A 20,268-nucleotide genomic window follows, 5' to 3' on the forward strand; every position below is an offset into this window, starting at 1 on the left:
CACATCAGCTCAGCCACAATATATTAATTAATACACCTCCACACACACATTAACACACATCAGCTCAGCCACAATATATTAATTAATATACACTTACACACACACATTAACACACATCAGCTCAGCCACAATATATTAATTAATATATACACCTCCACACACACACTAACACACATCAGCTCAGCCACAATATATTAATTAATATATGCACCTCCACACACACACTAACACACATCAGCTCAGCCACAATATATTAATTAATATATACACCTCCACACACACATTAACACACATCAGCTCAGCCACAATATATTAATTAATATATACACCTCCACACACACATTAACACACATCAGCTCAGCCACAATATATTAATTAATATATACACCTCCACACACACATTAACACACATCAGCTCAGCCACGATATATTAATTAATATATACACCTCCACACACACATTAACACACATCAGCTCAGCCACTTAGTTACCCTGGTCTCCCCCTCAATAGAATTAGATCTCGGTCCCTCCCCCACTCACTCTGTTCCTCCCCCTCCTGTAGATTCCACCAAGCAGCGGCCCCCACCACAGACCCGGACTGGTACAGGTACAGCAGAGAGACTCAACCAGGTGGCTGAACAGAACACCGTGATGATGGGTCAAAGCAAAGGGAGATGTCCCACAAAGCGATCCCAATCTGAAGCCCCCTCTAATAACACCAAGTCTCCTCCGCTGTCCGTCCAGTCCACGAGCACACCCTCACAGCGCACTGTGCAGCTTAGACTCCACCGCGCCCTTCATTCAGCCTCGTTAAGTCCCCTCACCGTCACTCCCGAGCGCCGACGGCCGAGTGGAACCACCGACCCCAAGCCTCGACCGAACAAGACGATGTTCAAAAGGACCAGAGACGATCCTACGGGGCATACAGTTAGGGATTGGACTATTAGATCCATCCAGCCCGTAGTGATCATCTGTGAGTCAAACTTGAGATGGATCCCTCCCCACACACACACACATAGACCCCAAATGGATAGATATCCCAGTGCAAAACCAACACATCACACAGGTCTTAGATAAAAAAAGATTCACACACCAAGATTGTGGTGCTCTCTCTGGGCATCAACCATAGGGACAAAAAAAAACACAGGGACAACCTGTTGGAGTCGGCAACGTGCTCTCTCCAGGCACTGCACTGCAAAACAGTAGAAAAATACCCGCAGGCCACCATATATGTCCCCATCATTCATTTCTCACACAATTTAGCTGCACCACATCAGACCCCATTAACATACTGACTTAATGCATTCATAACTACAAAATACAACTCACTATTCGAAATACACCACTCTGAATTCCACACAACTCACAACGACATAACGACATTGGAGAGCAGAGATTCTCTCATACTGAGAGGGGGAGAGAGGGATAGAGGGAGAGGGGGAGAGGGAGAAAGAGGGAGAGTGGGAGGGAGAGAGAGATGGGGGAGAGAGGGAGGAGAGGAGGGAGAGGGAGAGTCTCTTACAGACGCGTGCCGTCCATATGGGCAGGTGGGTCGGCGAACTCCCTCCGTATGTTTCTCGCATAACCCTGCAGGCTGCAATAAGAATTGCAATATAAGACGCCCATATGGTCGTAAAGTAGTCTGCCCCATGGTCATATTCTCTGACTGTTGTTGTTGTTTAAAATCGAACTACTCCGCCTGTATCTTCCGGCATTGAAGACTATTTATTAATTTCAGCAGGCATTAAAATTGTATACCTGATTTCATACCTGATTTAAACAGCTGTTATTGAGAAATGGCTGATTTCAAAAGTGTTGAGAGATTTGCACACATCGTCGGGCCAACGGGTATTTCTACTTTTCATGTATTTGCAATGCACTCGCTAAGCCTGTTAGATTGTTAAAATAAAATATGGAAGAAATAACTTCCCTATAATGTCGAATATGTCCTTTGAAATTTTTGACTTTGCAGAGTTGGAGTTTCCATTGCACATGGGCTATTCTAATTAGCCCGACATCATACGACGAGTGTTGCGGATGGCACTTCAAAAGCGTGCAGTAACATTAGGCTATTGTCTTGGTTTATTTTTAATTCTTACTCACAATTAGTTTAGTTAACATGTTTTAATGTAGCTCAAAATATACTTGTTAAAAATAGATATAAATTGTGGGTGTGGTCATACGCCGGTCGTTTCTGCCCCACCGAGATGAGGGGCACCGCACGCTACTGCTTCCTATGCTGCGACCAAACCTGCTGCTGGAGGCAGAGTTATTTGCAGAAATAGACCAGCACATGAACTTTTTAAAATACAGACACACACACACACACACACATTCCTGTACAATTAATTGAGGTGTATATGACACCTCCCTCTGCGGGACAGTTTGGACAACAGTCTCACACCAAACTAAATTTTCCGTTTGAACCAACAAAGCTATTCTACATCGATGGGAACGTGTTGTAGTAGCAGAGAATGGCCTGCGGGGGGCAGTATGTACATTGTTAAATGCATGAATAGGCTTGAATTTAGTAGTAATATGGATGTTTGATATTTAGCTTGACATTAACCAAGTCAAAGGACAATTAATGAAACGCACCAAACATGCAGAAGTCAATGTAGGATTTTAATATACAGTATAAACAAAAACACTTGACAGAAGTTGAATACATACTTTTGTAAAGGAAGGCAGAGGAAAACATTTTCCCAAATTAATAATTTCAAAATGTCACCACCATTCACAAAAGCAAATGAAGAGGTTTGTGTAAAACCATCCTCCCTGACCAGCTCTGTCCCTGACTCTAAACCCTGACTCTCAACCCTAACGCTGAACCCTCTGAGGGCAGGAAGACGGTCCTTCAGTGTAAAGGTTCAAGAAGACACTCCTTCAGAGTAACGGTTCGAACCACGGAGAAGGAAGAAGAAGGTAAGGAGTAGAGATTAGTGAAGTAGTGAGGTTAGTGACAGACGTGAGGGTAAGGCGTGTGGAAGCACACAGGTACTTATGTGGTCAAGAAGATCACTCCCACTGGAGGTCATTGATCCATCAGGATCAGACCGCTGAGTCCAGCAGGTCTTCTGGAAGACGAGGCTAAGATGAACTGAGGAGACAGGACCAGCAGGATCAGGTGGGGTTCAGCTCAGGTGAGTCTGACCCCGACCAAACAGGATCAGGTGAGGTTCAGCTCTGGTGTGTCTGCCCGGAGCAAACAAGGACATGGATCAATATTCAAAAGATGCAACATTATCTGAACCAAAGATAAGTCATTCAGGAGTAGGCAGGCTTTAGGGAGCCTCGCTCAAGGACGCATCACTGTATACTGAGGACTGGAACCAGGCACCATTGGTCTGAGAGTTGAACCCCCAACCCCCTACCTGGTCCACCAGGTCCAGATAATGCAAACTTACAAGGAATCCTTGGTGGTAGAGTCCTGGTCGTCCTCAGGATTTGCCTTCCAGATGTATGGCTTCTCCGTCAGTAATCCAGATTCCTGGTCTGGTTACAAACGTAATTTGTCTCTAATGTAAGGTCACAAACACAGCAGTAGTTGGCCTCTAATTACGCGTCACAAAGTAACCCTAGCAGCTGTAGTTTGTCTGGTAACCAACCACAGTAGTATGCCTTAACTTAACTACTGGACAAACTAATCCTGTGTTACAACAAGTCCACACTTTACTTTATGCAAACTGACGAGGATCCTTGTTGGTAGAGTGATGTCGTCCTCCAGAGTCTTGGCTCCTCCATCAGCGCTCCTCAGCCAGAGTCCTGGTCTGGAACAAACAGCGGAAGTCTTGCGTCAATGTGTGGTAAAACAGATGTAGTTGTCTGGTATATTAACAAACACACTCAGTGCTACACTAAGTGGCACTGAGTGTGATGATCACTTCAGAGTCGGGCTCCATCTACCCAACGACAGAAAGCCTCCACCAGGCAGGGCCTCCATCAGTTCCTCCACCAGGCAGGGCCTCCATCAGCTCCTCCACCAGGCAGGGCCTCCATCAGCTCAGTCACCCGGAAGGGCCTTAAGCACGGCTTCTCCATCAGGCAGGTTCTTCAGCACGGCTCCTCCATCAGCCCCTTCAGCCATGGATTCCTGGTCTGGTCACAAACAGTTGGTCTCAGCAGTAAATCACCTGGAGACGCAACACACCCCACCTCCTGCATCTGAGGTTCACTTGTAAAATGGAAGACGAATTTAAACATATTTAAACACTTGAATTAGACAACGTCTACAGATTGACCCATTCAGCAATTCATCCACTACGGTCGTAGCAATAATGGCTAACCCTAACCCTAAACTGAGGATTTTAGTGTTTCAGATGAGCTTGTTGATGGTTACCTTCTGGTCCGGTGCTGCAGGCCCCTGGTCTCCAGCCTCAGTCTCCGGTCCATCCTGGCACCACAAGCCGGTCCCCAGCCTCTCAGCCTCGCCTTTCAGCTACAGCAGCAGGTTTACATCAGCATTTAACCAAAAATAAACTTATTTGACTCCGAAACCGATTTACACAATTCATTTAACTATTATTTTATAACTCAAGGCTAGAAAAGACTTGCATCCCGTTTTGGGAATGAAGACAGAGCAGTCGACAAGTTTAAAGAAGTTGTTCAGCCCATGCATTGAAACTGACTCACACACCAGAGCACTGACCTGTTCTGGAGGACTTCTGACAGGAGGTGGAGGTCTGGCTCTGGGTGAGGAGGTGGAGGTCTGGCTCTGGGTGAGGAGGTGGAGGTCTGGCTCTGGGTGAGGAGGTGGAGGTCTGGCTCTGGGTGAGGAGGTGGAGGTCTGGCTCTGGGTGAGGAGGTGGAGGTCTGGCTCTGGGTGAGGAGGTGGAGGTCTGGCTCTGGGTGAGGAGGCAGACACCTTGGAACAAACTACATGTTACCTTTTTAACCTTGTACAGTTCTAGAGTTTCTTCTACTGTAACATGTGGGAAAGACGGCCATTATTTTAGCTTTGTTATTATCCAGTTGGTAACCAAGCACCAAAGTTGTTGTTTAACGTCATTCCATTGGGTAGGGTTTTACTTCTGTGTCAATTATTGACACCGGATATTTAGAACGTACGAAAGCTGAAGAAACAAAGAACACTAAGCAGTATCGATATTAAATCAAATATACTCAGCCATATTCAGGTGCAGGGTTCCGTCGAAGAAATGCCAAATTGCCAACCACCTTGAAATTATCTTCAGCCTTCACTGACGATCAGAAATGGGCCCGCAAGTAGAACGCTGTTTTGAACGCAGCGAGAGTCCCGTCAACGAGGTTAAAGTCGGCGCAACAGTCGGAAATTATCAACATATTGTACGATGTACGCGTCAGTGTGTATTCAATATCAAACGTAAGTAGTTTAAGATAAGGGGCAACAAATCCTAATGGAAACCGACTGAAAAATAGTTTCTGTTGGCAACGGCTGGAAGATACGCAAATACATCTAGAACGTTCCACCAGATACCCTCAGGGGATTCACGTCCAACTAATGGCCACGTGGGTTCTAATGGTTGTCAAGCCTACAACGTTCTATGCTAACCATTGAGACTAAATCAAGTGACCTCACTCAGAACCTTCCACGGCGGGAAGCACAAACCGTCCGACTGGAATCCGAACATTCCGGCCGGAACCAACCAAAGAAAAAACAGAACCAGCGCCTCACCTTGAGCTGAACGGAGGAAGATCCTGAAGTCCGGCGATGGTCTTCATTAAAACACAGCCAACAGACTTACCTTGATGTGATCCGTTTGTTGCTGTTGGTCATTACTGCTATTCAGTGAAACGTTATTATGCACCCAGTGTGTACAAGTTAAATCACTCAAAACCGTACGAAGAACCGAACCACCATGTACGTTCCACAACAACATTAAACCTCAACTCCTTGCTTAAAAACAATGGAATAATGCATACAAAACCGTGTCTACATTTTAAAATTAAAAACAACAATTATCTCGATATTCAGGGTACAAACCATACAGATCAAATCTAAACAGTGAGCTCACAGAGAGCCGACCATAGCCAAGCAATGTCACCCTGACCGCCTCATTACCAACAGCAAATCATGCCATCCAACCAACACATGTACAGCTCCAGTGAGAAGTGGGCATTTGAGCGAAAGGACTGCCCATAATAAAATTAACCATCCATCTTCATGGTTTAAAGATTTAAAGACTTAAATTGTAATTGTGTTGGAATCATCGTTGTCTGCTCCCTCTTTACTTATAAAACTCTACATCTCTATCGCTATAGTGTTGCATCCTACTCATGAGGGTGTGGTCTGAGTGAGCAGAGATGCGTGCTGGGATACAGTGCTGTCTGAAGTCTTCAGTTCTATAGACACGCCCCTTAGGAGAAACCAAGTGTTTGAGAATCTGTTGTGACATCAGTTACATGAGCTGGAATATTCTTCAAGATGGCACCAGGATTCTCAGAGGAGAAAGGCCAAGAGGAGGATGTGAGGGTTCTTCCTCTCAGCCAGCGAAACACAACAACGGTCTTCATCAGAGTACCATGGAACACTTTGAAACGGTCTCCTCTATACACATTGTAGCCCCAGTGAAGGGTTTCCTCTCCTCCTCAGCTGAAGAGCACAACTTCAGCGTGAAGAGCGCACTAGTTGGAGTTCCCAGATTGGTTCTGATTTAAGGGACCCGATCGTTCAGCTAGTCCTGTACAGCAAATACAGTTCAGCCTGAGAAGACGTGCAACTGAGAGCAAGACAAGATCCACAGGGCTCTCCATCAATCCAGCCAGGTAGGAAGAGCCGTCTCATTACAGGTCTGAAGGTCATCTTGAACATCCATTGAGGTTCCTTTCCAACTTCAGAGTCTCCTTGTGGAATGCCTTTAGGTGTCCATCCTCCATTGATCCTGATTGGTGTAGTCTAGTTTGAAGTCGCTGATCTGAACACGCCGCTTGCATCCTTTTACACTTGATTTGGATACTCTCCTTCCTGCCCAGTGTGTAGGATATCGCTCCGGAGCGTCGCTCAGGGCTCTTCATGTCTACTGGAGGCCTCAAGTAAACGTGTGGCCGTCCAGCAGGTATGACTTAGTTGACCATTCCAATACACCAAGCCAATCACACGGACCCCCGTAAGAAAATTATCAATGTCAAAGCAAGCAGGACGCAGAACCAAGGAAACACACGTAGAACCCCATGCCGGGTGTGAGTGGGACACACACACACACACACAGTAGAACCCTAACGATGCTCAAAAATGTTCCATCTCATGTCAAACCCACACACACCACTGAGCCATAAAAGACCAAACACTAATGCAGGGTAAAAACCTCATGCCAAATAACATTCCATCATCCACCCCCAGCTCTTCTGTCAGGGCACCCAGAACAGCACCGCCAATATCTCCAGAGACGTAAATTATGCACAACATTCTTCAGTGGCATCCCACATTGGTGATGGATTATGCTTGGTGTCTCCATTCACGCTCTTTCAACATCTCTGAAGTCATGTGTTTGTAGTCCAGTGGTTTAGTTATTGAGGGTCCTTCACAGATACAAACGGTGCAGCTTTAGTCAGCCTGATGACAGGAAGGAGATCATCTGTTCAGAAGACCACCCAGTGGAGGGGGGGGGGCTCTTGAGGAGCAGGATCCATCTTGGAATGGCCCCAAATGAGACCTTCTCTGGAATTAAACTGTTCCTGAGGAGTCACGATGCCTGGAGGGGACTGTTGAAAGTGTTCCATGGTTCTCTGTGTCAGACTGAAGTTGTGTTGAAGTCGTTGAGATGAGGAGCCCCCTCATCTCCCCCTGGTGTTTCTCCTTCTGCATCCCTGTCTCCATCTTAAAGAACATTCCAGTCCATGTAACTGACGTCACGACGGTTTCTGAAACACTCGGTTTCCCCTGAGGGGGCGTGTCTACAGACCTGTAGACTTCAGACAGCTCTGTATCCCAGTATGCACCTCTGCTCACTCAGACCACACCCTCCTCAGTAAAGCAACATTCATGTAATGAAGATGCAGAGCTCAGGAGAGTAGCTGGAAAGAAGACTGAAGACGTCAGAACCCAACCCATTACTCCAGCTTACAACAATAATTTTGAACCTGAAACCATTTTAACAAACCATTAAAACCAACATAAACCAAACGCCCAAGTAACCCATGAACCAATAAAAGATCCTTACTAATCAGATCAACCTTCAGCTAACGGGTTAACTCACCAGGAAGCCAACATACATCAATGAGCCCAAGAGTAAAGAGAAACTAATGACTTACAGTTCGCAGTTCATCTTCATGTTAAAGTTGGGATACTCACAGTACTGCAGTTAGATACCCATGATAGACCTTTGAAGAAACAAACAGTTTACTTATTATTGTCCCCAAACTTGGGCACTGTCCTTAGGTTCAACTTCTACTATAGCCATTAAATCAGATAAATTAATGCCAATACAAATTCAGGGCTTTTGGGATCATCCAACTTTTAAATAATGTTTAAGATAAATAAGTTATACTAATTATTTGACTGTCATTATTCAAGAGTGATTACTTCTTACTTTGAGAAGTTTGAATGTATAGTCTCTAAAATGTTACTTTCAGGTAAAATCATTATTTAATTTCAAATGAGAGTTAAACCACCACAATCCCTGATTTCCTTCACACATTATCAGTGATTAATATTCAACATACAAGTCAATGCAGTTGTGCTTTGCTACACATTTCTACTCACATCAGGTCCAGATTAGATGCTCCTCTTTACTTCAAAAAGTCTTTAACCTGAAACAGGAAGAGATGACAAATAAGTCACAACAGAGCTCAACAGAACATTACACACACGTTCTTGTTTCTGAGAACACAACAACATACCGTGTTTGGGAGACGATAAACTGCCAAACAGTGGAGGACCCAAATGTATTGTCCGTTTCCCTCTTATGTGAAATGCACCAGATGCAACCAATGAACCAATTAAGGAAACCACATGGCGTGCGAGCTGCGCAGGTGAGCTAAATAGTAAAACTCAACCCAGGTTCGACCTCCCCTGGTCGCCTTGGTAATAGTGAAAGTCTGTTTAAGCTCTGTGTTTGATCTTAAATGACCTCCCTCATTTTGATTAAAATGATGAGTCTGATTTGACAGATTTAAATTCATGCTTCAAAACGAAGAAAGTCTTCATTCAATTCACCTTACTGTGTGGTGTGTGTGTGTGTGTGTGTGTGTGTGTGTGTGTGTGTGTGTGTGTGTGTGTGTGTGTGTGTGTGTGTGTGTGTGTGTGTGTGTGTGTGTGTGTGTGTGTTACTACTGTGTGATGTCAAGTTGGTGAAAAGCAAGTCACGTGTGATCTTGCGTCCATGTGTATGTAGTGAGCGGATTTGGACAGCAGAGGGCGATGTTTCCACACGAGAACCTCTGCTCTCTGTGCGCTCTGCGAGATACCGTCTCCATAGCAACCATAACTTGGCAGCATCCTGAACGGCCCTTTGAGGAGTGAGAAGGAAGCTTTCATCAAAGAGACCAGAGAGACTCATTCACTGGTTAGCTGGAGTCATCGCCCACCACCACACACGTTAACACACACAGACACACACACACACCATACAGACATACACCAATACACCATATAGATTCACACCATATGCAGGCACACACCACAGATACACATATATAGACCAGGTCCAGGACCAGGACCCGGTGGACCAGGACCAGGACCCGGTGGACCAGGACCAAGACCCATTGGACAAGGACCAGGACCAGGACCCGGTGGACCATGGACCAGGACCCGGTGGACCAGGACCAGGACCAGGACAAGGACCAGGACCAGGACCAGGACAGTCAGGAGTCAGGAGGAGCCAAGGGGAACAGGTCAGCGCCGGAGCCGGTGGGGGCCAGAGGGGCCGGGGCCCTAGAGGGCCCCCCCACAGCGGACGGGTCAATACAAGTTACACATCTGGGGAATAAATCAATCAATCAATGCAAGTGATACCACGATCAATAAATAAATAAAATAAAAGGGATGTGTTGTGTGTCTCACACACACACACACACACACACACACACACACACACACACACACACACACACACACACACACACACACACACACACACACACACACACACACAAAATAAATCATGGTAAACAAATATCTATAATAAATAAAGGGTTTAAAGGGAGAAGGACCAGGCGCCCATTGAAGGTTTTTGTTATGGAACAGGACGTGGGACCCAAGTGCTGAACACAGGAAGGCACAGGCTTCAAGATGGGAATTATAATTTTTTTTAATGATTGCCTTATTTCCCTTAAATTAATCAAAGTGTCAAATAAATTCTCCCACTGTTTATCATTCTTAATGTTATTCCGTTTTTTTTTTACTTAAACTTCCTAATTATACTTCCTAATTATAAATATATAATATTTACTTCTCATTTAAATAATAACATTCCACCATAATCCTTTTAAATATGAGCCCACTAGACAATCATGTTCCATAATTCAATCCGTTTAACTTCAACAATCATATTGTGGCGAGCAGCAGGTGAAGGACGAGACGGGAGCCCAGGTTTAGCAGTCGGCCGCAGCTCCACGCCCCAGACACCACTGGACAACGGAGCTGCCTTTAATAACACCAGCACGGTACACACTAAAACACACGCCACCATTCAACCACACTAACACTTTCAGTAATGGTGCAATGAACACAACATGAACACAAGAGTCACCAACACACCCCGACATCGATAAACCCCAACCCATGAACCCTGATTAGTTTACCAACCACTAATGACCCAGGAGGGCCCCGAAACGGTCCCACCCCCAGAACAGTAGAACCCCCAGAATCCTTAGCGAAGGCCCTCGTCTGCCAGACCCCAGAGTCAGCAGGAGCCCTGGGGGTGTGGTCGGGGACCACCTCCTTCGGGGCCCCCACCTGATCCGTCGTAGGGGGCCGTTGGAGCGCTGTTCGGGGACCCCGTCCTCCGCCGCCCTCCGACGTCTGGCCCGTCGACGGCCACGCCGGCGGCTGGGACGAGGAGGGGTGGCGCGCCCCGTCCCCCCGCAGCCCTCCCCCAGCCCCAGCTGCCCACACTGCGGCGGTTGGTGTTTAGTCCCGTTAACACGGCAACAGTTTGACGTTATCCCGGGTAAAGCGTTGGGCAAGACGTTAGCCTAGGGCTAGTCATGGACCTACAGAGTGGCGAAGCCACGCCCCTTCCGGTAGAGCCCATGGGACCTATGAGATCGAAGAATATGAAAGGGTTTCAATGGAGAGAAAGTCATTATTTTCTGGTCCCAGTCTTTATATGCCCCCGGGTTACACATATGATGTTTGTGGATTTAAAAGATAATTTTTCATGCAAAGAAAACTAAACATTTTCGTGAAGAAGTTTGATAATGTTAGGATTTTTCCAAGGGGAGGATAAAAGCATCCAAAGAGGTGAACACCATTATGAGTTTGGGCATGTGGAGAGTCACAGTTATGCCGGTGGGGAGATTGGCGGTCTTGTCCACGCTAGTTACAGGAGCGTGACGGCACATACGAGACATGTAGTCTATCTCATTGTGTTTTACCTACAGCCTTTAACTGAACTATTGCACAATAATAGAGATGGAGAGAGAGAGAGAGAGAGAGAGAGAGAGAGAGAGAGAGAGAGAGAGAGAGAGAGAGAGAGAGAGAGAGAGTCCGGCCGTCTGTCTGTGGTTTCCTTCTACAACCGACACAGAGAGACTGAGCCCCCCCCCCTCCCCCCCACACAGACAACCAAATCCAAGGGAGGAGGTCCAAGAATAATATCGGAAAAACATTTGTTGTTCCATTAATAATTACTGATATATAATATATTATTATTCTTAAGGCACTTATGGACTTATTATTCACTAAAAAAACGAGAAATCCTCGGCTGAACACACGAGAACATTCTGTTGGATCCACTGAGTTGTTTATTGCAATTATGCTTCATTAACAAATAAGACAGAAAAATAGTCCCTCACATGTACACAATAAACACTAAAAGAAAGGACTAAAACAATAGAAGCAGCAGACTTTCTTCAACAGGTGTGCACGTATCTTTAATAACTGAACATGTTCTGCGGCCGCTTGGTTCCCAACAGAACACAAACAAATCAAGATTCAGTCTAAAGTAATTTACAACATGCAAAATTATCCAACAGACCTCTTGGTTATTATGATTAAAATATAAAATCTGCTTTAAATCAGGTTGTAAATCAGGATTTTGACCAAAAATATATAAGAGTCCTGATGACCAAAAGTGGTGACGTCCGAAATTATACGAAGATTAACCATCAATAGGCATTTTATGTACAATTACAATAATGAATGTGCTTATCTAACTATGGGAGATCTTAAAAGTCCTTTCATGGTTTATCATGCTATACTTTAAAGAAGAGAGAGAGAGAGAGAGAGAGAGAGAGAGAGAGGAAGAGAGAGAGAGAGAGAGAGAGAGAGAGAGAGAGAGAGAGAGAGAGAGAGAGAGAGAGGGAGAGAGAGAGAGAGAGAGAGAGAGAGAGAGAGAGAGAGAGAGAGAGACAGAGAGAGAGAGAGAGAGAATGTGTGTGTGTGTGTGTTTTTTTTATGTGTGTGTGAACGTGTTTGTGTGTATGTGTGCGTTTGTGGTGTGCCGCCCCGGCCAAACGCACTCCACACTGAGTCTGAGGCACCCCGCTGACCCCCGGCGCTCCCGGGCCCGTTTTTTTTTTCTACAACCGACACAGAGACGCTGAGGACCCCACTGAGGACCCCCCCAAAACCCCCATCCCCGGGAGGAGGTCCTCCTGGGTGAAGGAGGACCAGAAGGTGTGGAGGTGTGTCAGTGTGTCTGAGGAGCCTCCTCCACCTGGGGACACTCTGTAGAAGGACAGAGAGCCAGCAGGCCGGTCCAGATACACTCCTACTCTGGTGGAGCCAGCGGGGCGGAGAGGGAGGGCTGTCTCTGTACCGTTGTACCAGGCAGAGTAACCACCATCAGAACAATAAAGACTCCAGGACTTGTTGTTCCCTCCAAGCCGGCTGCCACCCAGTCCTCTCCTTGTGATTCCTCTGTATGTCACTCCTATATCAACCCGTCCTTCCCACTCTACCTCCCAGTAACAGCAGCCAGTCAGAGCCTCTCTACCCAACACCTGGGACCGGGAGTCAAATCTGTCTGGGTGATCCGGATACGACTGGAACTCTCTAACCCGCGTCACCTTCCTGTTGTCCTCAGACAGAGAGAGTCCTCTGTAGGCCGTGTTGGGGTCCAGTGTGAGGTCACAGGCATCTGAGGGAGAACCAGACATGATGAGCTGCTGAACCGCTCTTCATCCTCGTCATCATCATCATCATCATCACTAGTACTCTTCTCCTGCGCTCTGTGTACATATACATAGATATGAACACATACATACATATACATATGTACACATACATAGATACACAGACCTCAACAATAACGTTATGAAAACATCCACAACAATATTATGAATACATCAACAACAATGTTATGAATACTGTGGCAACCCCACGCCGTTGGCCAGGGGCCAGCCGCTTCCGCACCCTCCCCGTGGACGGGTGGTGGAAGGAAGATACCTCCCCCTCCACCCAGCTGCACGAGAGGGAGCATCAAGCGGGCGATCAAGGACACCGGGGGCACCTGGGGGACGGGGACGAGGGAGGAACTTTAAGGGCTGGGGGAGACGAGAGAGAGGGCTGACCGGGAAGAGACGTGTTGTTGACCCCACGGTACTAAACAGAACGTTTCCCCCCCCAGGAGTGAGCCCGAGGCGTCGGGAGCTGTTCCCCGCCGACCCCGAGGAAGGGCTGGACCCGGGGGTCCCGCACCCTCATTCCCGATTACGGAAGAACCGTAGTTTGTGTATGATTTCCCTTTTTGTGACTGGACTTAAACTAAAACCCGTTGCACCGCAACCCTGCTTCATTTATTAATTCCCGAATCCCCGCCGCCGACGAAAGGGGTTGCCACAATACATCAACAACAACGCTATGAATACATCAACAACAACGTTATGCATACATCAACAACAACGCTATGAATACATCAACAACAAACATCTCTCCTTGGATCCAGGACTTACCAAAGACAAGCAGCTCAGCGCTGTGATTGGCCGTGCCAGCGCTGTTGCTCGCCATGCAGCAGACCGTGTTCACGCCGTACCTCCCACCTCTGATGAAGAGGAAGCCCCTCTCCACCCAGGCCTCTGATTGGTTGACTGTGCTGTTCCTCTCCAGGGGCCTTCCGTTGTGGAGCCACTCTACTGTGGGCTCCGGTGTGCCGCCGGCATGGCAGGTGTAGCGGGCCGTTTGGCCCACGGGCAACACGTGGGTAGAGGAGTGGAACTCTGTGATGCTGGGGGCCTCCTCCTCCTCCTCCGTGGGCATCACTGAACCTGAAGAAACCAGGAGGAGAGGAGTGAACGTCTACAACACGGATCTAGAGATGCAGCGTCAGACACTCCCTTCACTCTCTCCTAACACCTGTCCACTAGAGGGCGACCAGGGGATTCACACCCAGTATTCTGGCCTGCCTTTTCATACATGATTGAGTATCACAGCAGTGTCTACAAAGATTTCCCAGGAAGGGGAAGTCACTCCAGCGCAGAGATTAACGAGTCGGGGGCGGAGCTTGCAGAAAAGAACGTCAAACAGTTCAGCAGCTCAAATAGAAACTAGTGCAAGTGAACCCAGAAAGGGTTGACCCTTGTGACCTGACCTTAGGAGACCACAATATAAACCTGACCTTGGTAGACCACAATAGAAACCCAGACCTCAGTAGACAACAATAGAAACATGACCTCAGTAGACCAAAATATAAACCTGACCTTGGTAGACCTAAACACATCCAACAACCTTTCAACTCTCTCAACAGAAAGAAAGAACCGTTCTCCACTCATGAATAGGGATGGGAATTGATAAGAATTTCACGATTCCGATTCCGATTCTGCTTATCGATCCGATTCCTTATCGATTCTCTTATCGATTCTCATTGGGTGAGAAAATAAGTATAAATGTGTTTGTTTGCATTACATCTCTTTAATATCTGATCAGAAGTGCTTCTAGTATTAGGAAATTGTACATTTTCAAATCAATTGGTCTAGACGAAAAAATAAATGTCATCATTATGTGCCATACAACTAAAAACACAGACTGAAAACAGCCAAGTAAGAGCTTGTGCCTTTTGGAATTCTAACAGTGCTCATTTGCATTCAACTTGTAACAAAATTCAACTGACATAAACAAAATGAAGCATTGATTAGACAGAGATTTATTAGATGGGCCTACCTAATAAACCGTTGGAACACACAAGACCGGAAACCATAGCAATGCCGGTAAACAAACCCCGAGAAGCCCAATCCCTATGAGAGCTCCCCACGCTACGGCCATCCGGAGGCGACAGAGCTGTTGGCCGTGATATTATATATACAATTATAATATAGTATATAATATATTATATACTATTATATATAGAGCTCCGGGAGTCGCAAACTGCAACAATCACTTTCTCCTCCATTCCGCGGTTCACCCGGACTGCGCTGCACTGAGTTTGACGGCCGAACGCGGATTGGCTGTTACGTTACACATGTCACTCAGTTATCACGCTGTTGAACGCTGATTGGCTGTCATCACGACAAAAACTTGTCATCGGTTTTCTCCCGCGAAAAACTCGCTCTTAAACGCGTCTCTACGTTCACTTTGTATGGGATCTTGTCGCCCCGTCGCGTTTGGTGTGAACGCACAATGCGATTCTTCCTCGGCGGCGACGTGTTTGCTGCGTTCTGAACCAAATCAAAGCAGCGTGTGTGTGACTTCACGACGCATTTGCCGCGACCGGAACCGATAAGCGGAATCGTTAAGCAGGCTTGCTAACGATTCCAAGGAATCGGTTGACTCGGAACCGGTTCTGAACAAGAACCGGTTCTCGATTCCCATCCCTACTCATGAACACAAACAAAGTCTACGGACCCTCTTTGTTCCGCTCAGCCTCCAGATGATCCAGGTCTAGGACCTTCTCACAGATCCAGTGGTGCAGTCTGTTACACGGTTCTTCGGACCAGCCGTCCTCCCCTGCTACGAAACAGTCTCTTGCTCTGCCGTCATCGCGTGGTTTAACGTGTCTCCAACTGAGAACCACGAGGAGGAGACAGCGGAGGTCAGTCTGTCACTCTCAGAGAAGAGATGCTGCTGAACAGAGTCTTCAGCCTTACCTTGAGGTCATGGGGGTACCATCCACCCACTTGAGGGTCCCCTCTTTCTCTCGATCACTCAGTCCAATCCAGGAAGAACCCATCAATCTGCTGACCAACATGGAAACCTGGTTCTAAAGGTAAAAGCATCTGTTGTCATGACCACAAAGTACACACACACACACGCACGCACACACACACAATCTCTCTCTCTCTCTCTCTCTCTCTCTCTCTCTCTCTCTCTCTCTCTCTCTCTCTCTCTCTCTCTCTCTCTCTCTCTCTCTCTCTCTCTCTTTCTTAATCACTCACTCACTCACACAAACAATTGATCTCTCTCTCCCACACACACACACACACACACACACACACACACACACACACACACACACACACACACACACACACACACACACACACACACACACACACACACACACACACACACACACACACACACCAGTTCTTCTCTGCTGTTGATGACCACCAGGTCTGCCTTTCTCTTCTGACAGTCTTCTCTACTGGCCCTCCAGCCCTTCTTAGTAGTAGAAACACGGTAGAGACTCTTGTCGTGAAGCATCCAGCCCTGAAGTGTCAATTCATCTGTTGAATGTAAAAGAACATCCTGAACAAACAGAGAACTGCTTATCTTACGGTCTTCGTTACGGACACACAACCCTGAGACCTGACCTTAACAGACCACATAGAAGCATGACCTTAATAGACGACAATAGAAACCTGACCTAAGTAGACCACAATATGAATCACAGAAGCAAAGGGTGTTTTTGGAAATGAATGTTAATGACGCGATTGATTTAATAACTTGGATAAAACCCTCACCGAGTTCATCCAGTAAGTGCTCTCTCCCCTCCCTCCAGGGTGACGGTGAGTCTAGGACAGGACAGAGGAATACAGAAGATATGAGCTCTAAAACAGAACGACATCATCTCTAAACATCACAGGACCCACAGCCAACCAAACACAAAGTCCATAATATTAATACTAATTAAAATAGCAATAACTACAGTTATCAATATCATTATCGTTGCTTTTGTTACAATTATTCATATTAGTATCAGTAAAGTCTTAACACAAAATCTAACAAATACAATAATGATCATTATCATTGCTTTTATTACAACTAGAGGTTGAGCATTGCACGCTCAACCTCTAGTTGTAATTAAACCCATAGCTATAATGTGGAATCCCCAGTCGATAATGTAACAAATTTCTGAGTGCATAATATGATAACATTTTGCCAATGATGTTACTATCTATAACGTAATGAAGCAAGCAAAATAATTTTCTCTTCACATTATGAAGCAAGCATCTTTTGCCCGCCAACGGAGCTTCATGCCAAATCATTCTCAACCACGGCCGAGATAACCACCGTAGCATGTCTTTACCTGTTGTGGAAGAGGGAGGGACGGCGCAGAACCAGACGCAGTCGATCCATAATATCGTAATGACCACGGAAGAGGCAGTGAATAAAGTATTGATTAGACCGCGATTTATTAGATACCTTCGCTAATAAACCGTTGGAAAACACAAGACCGGTAACCCCAGCAACGCCGGTAAATAAACCTCTCGAAGCCCATTTCCTACGCGCTACGGCCATCCGGAGGCTCACACAGCTTTTGGCCGTAATATTATATATTAAATTATATCATTTTATTTGAACGCTGATTGGCTGTTACGTTACGCCACTCAGTGGCCATGCTGTTGAACGCTGATTGGCTGTCATCACGCGAATGTCGCGGCAAAGTTGAAATATTTCAATTCGAGCAAAAGTGTGGGGCTGCAAAACCACGTCAACGCGTACGGAATCGTGTCGCCCCTTCGCGTTTGGTGTGAACGCACAGTTCATGTCGCCCCTTAGCGTTTGGTGTGAACGCTCCATCACTTGTGCGACAGGCCTGCTTTTCTATAGCAGTAAGATGTTTAAAAACATAACGGCTTACCTGGGCGAGTTTCGCTGCGGTGTGTGCGCGTGCGTGTGTGTTCTTACCTGCACATGTGTCGATGGCGGAGCCGTTATGTTTAAAAACATAACCTCTTACCTGGGCGAGTGTGTCGCTGCCTTTGTCTTGACGTGCGTTGTGTGCACGTGCGTTTGTGTGCAAGCGCGTGTGTGTGTGCGTATTTGTGTGTGTGTGTGTCTGTGCTTCCGTGTATGTTCGTGGACAGGTGCGTGTGTGTGAGGTGTGTGTGTGCGGTGAGTATATGCAGTGTGCATGTTCGTGCTTGGGGTTTATGCATGCGTTTGCGTGTGCTGTGTGTGTGTGTGAGAGCTGCAGGCTGTTTGGCACCTGCGCACTGACCAACTTCAGTAACTGGTCGGACAGGCCTGCTATTATATAGAAGTAAGACTAGAGTGTCCGTGTGTCCGTTGCCCGCGCTCAACCTCTACTAAAACCCAAAGCTATAATATGGAAACCCTGGTCGATAATGTATCACATTTCTGAACGTATAATATCATAACATTTTGCCTACAATGTTACAATAAATAACATATTGGTTCACCTATTACGCAATGAAGCAAGCTTAATAATTTTCTCCTTACTTTATGAAGCAAGCATGATCATTTTAAGTTTGCAGCATTTGTATATCAGAAGATTAGACCCTGAGGGTGATTCACACTTGATGCTTTAATGCAGACATCGATGTCGTTCAGACGTCAGTAGAATCAAGGGGGGTGGGCCTGCAAGGGGCGGGATATGACGTACGGTCTAGGTTCGCAAGAGGCGGGATAAGGCCGAATCTCGATTCTTCCCCTTGCCCCTTTTGCTTTGTCTTTGTCTTTGTCTTAACCCTAGCACTTGCAAGTGTAAGGGCCAAGGGCTGAGATCTTTCCCCTATGAAATGAGACGCCACTCGGTTTCGGGTACGTCATCATTCATCGTCGCCAGCTGGCTGCCCCGTCACCAGAGCGCCGAAACGCCAATAAAAGCCAGAGAAGAAGAGCGATATATATATCTTAGATGCTGCCGCCATCGTTGAAGAGTTGAGGGTGTGTGTGGTGAAACGGATCAGTGTGTCCACGGTTCGGTTCAGATAACCGTTTTGGGCCTCGGTTTCGGATACGGTTCGGATTAGGATCATGTCCGTGATAGTAAAAAGGCGGACTTTTTTTTGACGGAGGGTTTGGGGGAGAAACACAAAAATGAATGAGACCCACAGGCTATTTGCAATGTGTTAATTGACTGCAATCAGACAACTTGCAAGGCTTTTTTGTGCAATAAATGTTCCCCTAAATGCATTTGAAAACATGGTGCACTGAGTGTAAGATGTAAGGGATAACGGCCGACGAGGCTTAGAACTCTGGCGACGAGCGCAACGAACTTTAAAGCCCAGTTTGTTTTGAACGCTGACAGGCTGAAGGGAGGGGCGGGAAAAGTCTCATTGGCTCGGGCAGCACTGGAGAGAATGCATTCCGCTGGGTCCTAAACACCCTTTTGTATCGGACGTAGGCTACAGTAGGCAAAATACGCTACATAAGGCAATGCCTTCATGAAACCGAAATCCGCGGATCTCCAGAATGCTCCGAACTGTGGTAAACGAACCGAACGGATTCGGATACAATTCGAATCCGCTGCAGGCCGTAAGCATCTAGCTGGCAAGCTACCATATGCCAATGGAGTGGTGGTATACGCGCTAATTGTATCCTAAAACTACCGTTTGAAAGCTTCAGTTAAGACCTACAATACTATGCATCATTCGTGTAGCACATTTCAGATCAAACCGAGTCATTATAAACATATAAAAAGTTGTGTAGATAGCTGTAAAATATTCCTCGCTTCAAGCAGCCATGTTTTTTTGAAAATTCCCGGTTTCGCTATGTGCTCTGGGATAGCCCTTGGAGGAGCAAGTGAGCTCTCAAATCATCTTAAAAATAAGGGGTACATAGCACTCAATCTTATCCCTTAATCTTGATCAAATTGGGTATTGAGACACCACTAGCTCTCACATGAACGCGCAACTTCAAGGGTAAGGGGGAAGATAAGGGGTAAGGGGAAGTATTGAGATTGGGCCTAAGTGCGGCCGCTGACACTGCAGTTTATTTTGGTTTGACCGCAGACAGCACGGAGGCAGAACGGGCAGAACTCATCGCCATCATCTGAAATGTTTCTG

General features: G+C 46.5%; 1 protein-coding gene and 1 long non-coding RNA gene across 4 annotated transcripts; both read right to left on the reverse strand.

The window, feature by feature from the left end:
- Positions 1-2,606: 2,606 nt before the first annotated feature.
- LOC130375662 (uncharacterized) lies at positions 2,607-8,962 on the reverse strand. 3 transcript variants are annotated; one of them, XR_008893889.1, is made up of 8 exons: positions 8,818-8,962; positions 8,681-8,727; positions 4,649-8,298; positions 4,340-4,438; positions 3,907-4,098; positions 3,677-3,770; positions 3,408-3,495; positions 2,607-3,195 (listed from the first exon to the last, which is right to left on the reverse strand). It is a non-coding gene; the product is annotated as an uncharacterized LOC130375662 (long non-coding RNA). The 3 variants fall into 3 exon arrangements; XR_008893890.1 differs by having other exon boundaries at positions 2,608-3,195; positions 3,408-3,518; XR_008893891.1 differs by having other exon boundaries at positions 2,614-3,195; positions 3,885-4,098.
- Positions 8,963-12,576: 3,614 nt separating this feature from the next.
- LOC130375619 (E3 ubiquitin-protein ligase Midline-1-like) lies at positions 12,577-16,265 on the reverse strand. The gene is made up of 4 exons (XM_056582655.1): positions 16,162-16,265; positions 15,920-16,077; positions 14,035-14,346; positions 12,577-13,220 (listed from the first exon to the last, which is right to left on the reverse strand). The coding sequence occupies exons 1-4, from the start codon at positions 16,260-16,262 to the stop codon at positions 12,661-12,663; spliced, it is 1,131 nt and encodes a 376-aa protein (XP_056438630.1). The 5' UTR covers positions 16,263-16,265; the 3' UTR covers positions 12,577-12,660.
- Between the last annotated feature and the right edge of the window lie 4,003 nt (positions 16,266-20,268).

The sequence above is a fragment of the Gadus chalcogrammus genome, chromosome 22 (genome assembly GCF_026213295.1).
Source record: "Gadus chalcogrammus isolate NIFS_2021 chromosome 22, NIFS_Gcha_1.0, whole genome shotgun sequence".
Taxonomy (NCBI): Eukaryota; Metazoa; Chordata; class Actinopteri; order Gadiformes; family Gadidae; genus Gadus; species Gadus chalcogrammus.

Coding starts and splice junctions, on each gene's coding strand:
- LOC130375619 (XM_056582655.1), bottom strand. CDS start 16,262: ATGTTGGTCAGCAGATTGATGGGTTCTTCCTGGATTGGACTGAGTGAT. Junction 16,078..16,161: donor GGTACCCCCATGACCTCAAG/GTAAGGCTGAAG, acceptor CGTGGTTCTCAG/TTGGAGACACGTTAAACCAC. Junction 13,221..14,034: donor CGCTGAGCTGCTTGTCTTTG/GTAAGTCCTGGA, acceptor GTTCTCCCTCAG/ATGCCTGTGACCTCACACTG.